Source organism: Zingiber officinale, chromosome 7B (assembly GCF_018446385.1).
Source record: "Zingiber officinale cultivar Zhangliang chromosome 7B, Zo_v1.1, whole genome shotgun sequence".
NCBI lineage: Eukaryota > Viridiplantae > Streptophyta > Magnoliopsida > Zingiberales > Zingiberaceae > Zingiber > Zingiber officinale.
The window spans coordinates 105,813,534-105,820,248 of record NC_055999.1 but is presented as its reverse complement, the minus strand read 5'-3'; the positions used below and the strand labels follow the sequence as shown (position 1 = coordinate 105,820,248).

The 6,715-nt window shown below is 36.0% G+C and overlaps 1 protein-coding gene across 1 annotated transcript; it reads right to left on the bottom strand.

The window, feature by feature from the left end:
- Positions 1-2,039: 2,039 nt before the first annotated feature.
- Positions 2,040-3,410, bottom strand: LOC122004023 (transcription factor MYB36-like). Its single transcript, XM_042558974.1, has 3 exons — positions 3,118-3,410; positions 2,895-3,024; positions 2,040-2,605 (listed from the first exon to the last, which is right to left on the bottom strand). Exons 1-3 carry the CDS (start codon positions 3,251-3,253, stop codon positions 2,116-2,118), a joined length of 756 nt encoding a protein of 251 aa, XP_042414908.1. The 5' UTR covers positions 3,254-3,410; the 3' UTR covers positions 2,040-2,115.
- Positions 3,411-6,715: the final 3,305 nt, after the last annotated feature.

Here is a 6,715-nt window from a genome sequence, read left to right as displayed (position 1 = left end):
ATTAATTATTATAAACATATCTAGAATTTAACCAAATGTCAAATCAATTAAGTTAAATGTTCTCTTAAGTCCACAAAGCTAGCTAGAATTAAGAAATATTAATAATTCTAGAATTTATAAAATGGATGAAAGTGGTAATCATGTAATTGGACCCAACACTTGATGATTCAACTCAATGCAATTATAACCATGAGAATTTCTAATATTATTAGTTCTTGCATGTGATTTGTAATATCAAGTCAATCAAACTAAGTAGATTAATCATTAATTTTACCTACTGACAATCTTATCTAGTTGGTTAGATAGTTTATAAGAGTAGTGTTGACAGCAATAATAGGAGTTTGTTTTGATATAGAGAAGATGTTGATTAAAAATTAGATAATTTTTTAAATCATATGTCCTGGTTTAAATCGCTGACGCGCGCGTAAGTCAAGAGCAACTTTGATGGGGTGACTTCTTAGTGAGTCGGTGCCGAATAAAGCTCCCGAGATCTCGACATGCTCAACAAAAGGTAGAATGGAGGTCGAGGTTGAGCTCGACATGACCATTCCGATACTAAGTTAGAAGAGGGTTGGTTGGAAGAAACATTTGACAGTAGTAGAGAGTTTTGTGACTTATGTGTGTGTACCTAAGACGGCCCAAGCGGCTTTTCTTTTATACCTTAATTCTCCCAAGGGGCATAAATTCCACATTCAAATCATGGGGCTACCATGTGGGTTCTCGTACTTTCATCTGTATCCTCAACTGCTTCACGTCTTCTGTTTATCTTGGTGCCCATCTACCTCACTATTGGGAGGGGGAGTACACGCCTGAATCCGAAGGTAGGGTAAAGAGCTGAGCTGCAGAGCTGAGGGAATCAGGTATGACTAAGCTAAGGGTGTTGAGCATGACCCAGCTAAGAGAGTCGAGTGGGACTGAGTTTGGGCGAGTTGAGTGTGAAGAGTCTCTTTCATTGATAGCTTAGCTTGACTTTTAACTGACCAATTTAACTTTCAACTTACCCAAGGCGCCTCGTGTGATCTACCTATTTCCCCACAACATCATCATCATCACACACACAGAGACACACACTAGTGATCGTGCGCAGACATTGCATAAGTTATGCCCCTTATACTAGATGGGGCAATGCAAGGAGAGATCCGAGAGAAGAGGAATTAACCTATAGAAAATAATTTTAATTTTTTAGTATTGCCCTACTTTTATTCATTTTTAGTGGGGTACTTACAAAAAATTGAGGTGGGGTGCCCTACCAAAGTTATACGTAACTCCGTCCCTAATTGCGTGTGTTAATATAATACATGAATGCATACGGGTAACAGACTCTCCTTCATGAAAAAATAATTTAATTATTTATATCAGATATTAATCTGATAAGAACAAATTAGGTAAGGGTGTGTCAGACGCATGTAATAGTGCAATGCTAAGGTGATGTCCGAGAATCCCAACAGCAAACTACTGTAACGGACTCCAAGCTTCAGAATCTCAACCGCAAGCTACTATAACAGACTTCCCTTATAAAAAATTAATTTAATATCATACTTGATCTTAGTCAAAAAAAAAAGTTAAGAAAAATATACTTTTTAATATCACTGACCCAAAATATTTATAGAAGTTTGGTGTTTCCAAGTCTAAGATATGTGAGACTAAAGAAAACTCTAGATTTCTAATTAATTAATGAGAAAAATTCTCAATGATACACTGCAGCTAGATTTCCAACTCTAGATATCTGATTGATTAATAAATTTTTTTTTTAATAATATGTCGTAGCTGAGTCTTAATCGAACTCTAGATCACTAATTGATTAATGAGAAAATTTTTTAATAATACACTGCTGCTGAATGTTAAACTCTAGATCCCTGATTGATGTCGTTTATAAAAATTATTAATAAATCTTAAAATTATTTTCGAAGTAAAAAAAATATTATTAACTTAATTTTATTTTAAGCTTTATCAAAATAGTAATGGGACATATTTTTAATAATATATATATATATATAAAGAAAAAAAAGAAATGTGAAATAAATATAAAATATCACAAATTACAAACCGGATAATATTTCTCATTGTCCGAGTTCCTCCGAGAAAATCAACAGCGGTCATTATTTACACACACAATTAAATGTAAAAACCTCCATTAATTACATTATCACACGGCCACGCACTTGCGCTGGTCCCGCCAGTGTCAACCGGACCACGCTCGCCGCAGCTCACCGGCGCCATCACCGCCGATGAACTCTCGCCCACGGCTGCCGCTGCCGCTCCGAAAAGCCAGTCCATCTCCTCCAACTTGATCGTGCTGAACTGGAAGAGCTCGTCCAGCTCCCCCGTGAGTCCGTATGTGGAAGAGGATCCTGATGAATAATTAGTACTGACAGTGGTGTCTTCGCCGGCAGCCGGAGCCATCACCGGAGCTCGGACTTCTTGGCTTTCTGACCGAGATTGGCAGCCGTCGAGTGTGGCACCGACAAGAGTGGAAAGTTTCTTCTTCTTCGGCTGATCAGAATTAATGTTCTTTCCGAAGAGCTTCTTCTTCAACTTCGTGTTCCAGTAGTTCTTGATCTCGTTGTCTGTTCTTCCCGGTAATTGCGTTGCAATAATTGACCATCTATTAAAAAATATATATCTTTTAAAAAATGAAATTCTAAACATTTTTCATGAAAAAAATTGTATTAGGAGGATTAATTAAGATGCATAGCATACTAACAAAATGTTAATCTAAATCGAATAAAAAAAACAAGGAGTTAATATATATGAACTTTTTAACTAGAAGTCATGTGTCTAACATATGTTAATTTTGTCATAATCCTTCGACTAATTACTAAGTTAATTGCCATAATTCGACTAATCCACTAAGTTAATTAATCTTAACTAAAGCTTAATTAATCATTGATCACCTGCTGCCGATGCTGATGAAGAGGGTGGAGATGATGTTGTCTTCCTCCTCGGAGAAGTGGCCGTGCTTCAAGTTCGGCCGGAGATAGTTCAGCCACCGGAGCCGGCAGCTCTTGCCGCACCTTTTCAGGCCTAATCACATCATTGTAGCAACAAATTGGTTAACCAACTATTTAAACACACCATTATGGATTGATTAACAACAGGAATTAACTAATCACTTACCAATCTTTTTGGGGAGGGCGATCCAGTTATCCCCAGTGCCGTGCTGGTCGATGTAGGACTTGAGCTTCTCATCCTCCTCCGGCGACCAAGGGCCTCTCTTCACGGTGGCCTTGTCGCAACACGGGGCGCGGCCCATCGTATGGTAAGCCAAGCCGTGTGAGTTCCAACAATTTAAGCTCGATGGATGCCGCTCGACTGGCCACCTAGTCGAAAAGTGTTGGTGATGGAGAAGGAGATTGAGATGGTTGATAAGGAGGAAGAGGTGAGGATGGTGGATGGAGTTGATGGGGGATGGAGAGGATGAAAGGGATGTTGCTTGTCTTATTTGGAGTCAGAATCTTAAGATAATAAATTTTTAATTAGTGTGATAATCTTGATTGATTACTTTGTCCATGATGCATGCATCACCAACGTGGTCCACCATATGCATGTGCAATTAAATTGCATTCAATATTTATTTTTCTATTTCGTTTTTTTTAATGGAGCATGCAAATAGCATGTAAAATTCCTTTTGCAGCGGTAGGAGCCTAGTTCGATATCAAATAATCTAGTATGGGAATACAAAGAAAATCAAAAATGATTTTACAATAATAAAATCTTTTGTAACTTCCTATCTTTTTACTTGAAAATGCTAATCGATTAGAATACAGCAACATTTCTTTTCAAACTTCCCAAAAATTGGCTCCGAAGAAACTCCATGAAATCCTCTTTTCTAGGATATCTTTCGAGTTGAAAAACATCTCCTAATCAATTGACCTCATCTCAATTAATTATCACGTTAGCTCAACCATTCAGAATTTACAGAACAACTTTTTTTTGTCATACCAATCAATTGGTGAATCATATCAATCGATTAGTTAGCCTCTAATTGATTGTCTCAATCGATTCTGAGGCTTTTTGTTCTCTCGTGAAAATACCTCCAATCGATCGGTGAAGCATTGTTTCAATTGATTCCAAGATTTTTTTTATTCTCTCGCAAAAAGCCTTCAATTGATTAGTCAATTGATTGGTGAAATCTGAATCGATTGTCTCAAACGATTTCAAGAGTTTCTATTCTCTCATGAAAAAGCTCTCAATCAGTTTAAGCTTGATTGCTTTAAGTCAATTAATGGATTCTTCTCACCAATCCGTGACCTGTTGGAACTTCTTATTGTCTAGCATCTGATCAATCTTGATATGCCAAGACTTATTTATCAAATGTTTGGTCAACATTTGACCTACTTGAACTTTCCATCTCGTGCCAAATATCAGGTCCTTTATGATCCACTTGGACTTTCACTTGTGTCAAGTATTCGGTCTTCCATGACCCACTTGGACTTACAGTCTCGTGCTAAGTGTTCGGTTCTCCATGACTTATTTGAATTTACGGTCTCATGCCAAGTGTCCAGTCCTCCGTGACCCACTGCCTAGTCCCACTAGGACTTTCATTGTCTAGTTCCCAACTAAGTTTTCCACTGTCTAGTCCTGCTAGGACTTTCATTGCCTAGTTCTCAACTAGGTCTTCCACTACTTAGCCCCATTAAAACTTCCATTACCTTACCTAATCTCTAATTAAAACTTTTCGTTGTCTTACCTCTAATCAGGGATTTTCTGTTGTCTAATATTCAGTTAGAACTTTTTCAATTAAGTATTCAGTTCTCCCTTGACCTACTTAACTTTTCTCTCACACATTATCAAACATCAATACTCAAGCTCAAACCAACCCAAACTTAGTCAAATTGATCAACTTTAACTCGAACATGATTACACTAATTCTAAGAACACTGGGTTGATGGATCGTCCGCTACAAGTGCTTCCCGATTTACCTTAGTGACCTGTGGAAAATTTTTATAGGGTAAGACCGGTTACCCCAGGATTAGTCGACGTAAGTTGGATATCTGGTGTCAACTTAAAAATAATAATAATTGATTTAGCCCACCGAGCTATGGTGTAGTAGCAGGGAATCCATGTAGTCTCTAGAACATCCACAATTTGATTTCCAGCGATGACACACTATAAGGTATTTTCCTCTAGTGAGATGAAAAACTTGGGATGTTGGTTGTTGGGTCGCTCGCTATAAACACTTTCGAATTTACCCTAATGGTCAATGGGAAACTTTATTGGGCCAGACAGGTCATCTCTAGAATTAGTCGGTCTGAAAGACCAGATACGTAGTGCTAGCTAAAAGAATAATAATATTTGATTGGTTGAGGTTGGAGATGGGCTGATTCATCTGAGTGTGGAAGCAGAGTACCTCCAGTATGTTAGATGTGAGTCAAGTCGGTTCCTATCAAGTCAATTTTTATCGAGTCAACCCTTATCAAATTGGCTTCTATCGAGTCGTTTGGAAGGTTGAGTAATGATAGGACTTGGGGACGTTCACTAAAAACACGTCTGACTCCGGTGAAGATCTCGGGTGAACACACTAGGAAAATTAAAAATACCTAAAAGAGCACTACAAAAACAACAACGAATAATGAATGAATTTTTTTGTCGCAATTCCATCGGTAATTGGGATTACCGATGGAATTTATGATATCAGAAGTAATTATGTCGAAAATGTAATTTACCGACGGAAATTATATTTAATCGATATTCACTGATGAAAATTTATATTCCATCGATTAAATTTAACGACAGAATAACTGTCCGTCGACGTAGAGCAAACGGTGGGTAATAGAATTTACTGTCTGAATCAAATTCAGCCGGTAAAATTACTGACAGAATCGTTAATTCAGTCGGTGAAATTACCGATGGAATCGTTAATTCAATCGGTAATTATCGATGGAATTAACGATTACGTCAGTAATTACCGACTGAATTAAAGATTCCGTTGGTAATTACTAACAGAATTAACTATTCCGTCGATAATTACCAACTGAATCGTTAATTCAGTCAGTATTATATCAAAAATTTACTGTGCAATTCGATATTTTACCGACGGAATGGTGATTTCCATCAGTAAAATTTAATAAAAAAAATTTAAATATCCTATATACAATTTTCGTATAAACAAAAATCACACAAACGATGACAAAACAAACACAATCCACACATAAATCACAATCCATACAACATACTCACAAATACAATATGCTCACAACATACAAACAATAAAACTATCCAAAATTCAATACCAAACACAATCATAACTGCCCAAATCTTCAAAAGTCAGTACAAAATACAAGCATAACTATCTAAATACAAAATATTCACAATAATAACTATCCAAAAGTGAATGACAATTAAAAGGTAAATATAAAATATCCAAAATATTTACCATGATACATCTCCTACATATATCTCCAAATATAATCCTGTAAAAGTCAAATACAAGAGATTATGATTTGAATGAATCGATGCAAATGTAATATATAACTCAAAAATTATAATATATAACTAATTTTATATGTAAAAAAAGTACCTGGATTATATTTTGGATATCCAATGATGGTGATAATGGTGAATATATCAATACAGATTCCTGAAAAAATGTAATATAATTTAAGATAAATATCTAATAATATCCAAATAGAATAAATATATTTTACTTAATTAATGTATGATAAATTAAAAAAAAATCAAATTGTAGTTGAACATATCTCAGAAAAATTTAATC

Coding starts and splice junctions, on each gene's coding strand:
- LOC122004023 (XM_042558974.1), bottom strand. CDS start 3,253: ATGGGCCGCGCCCCGTGTTGCGACAAGGCCACCGTGAAGAGAGGCCCT. Junction 3,025..3,117: donor CGCCCTCCCCAAAAAGATTG/GTAAGTGATTAG, acceptor TGATGTGATTAG/GCCTGAAAAGGTGCGGCAAG. Junction 2,606..2,894: donor TTCATCAGCATCGGCAGCAG/GTGATCAATGAT, acceptor ATTTTTTAATAG/ATGGTCAATTATTGCAACGC.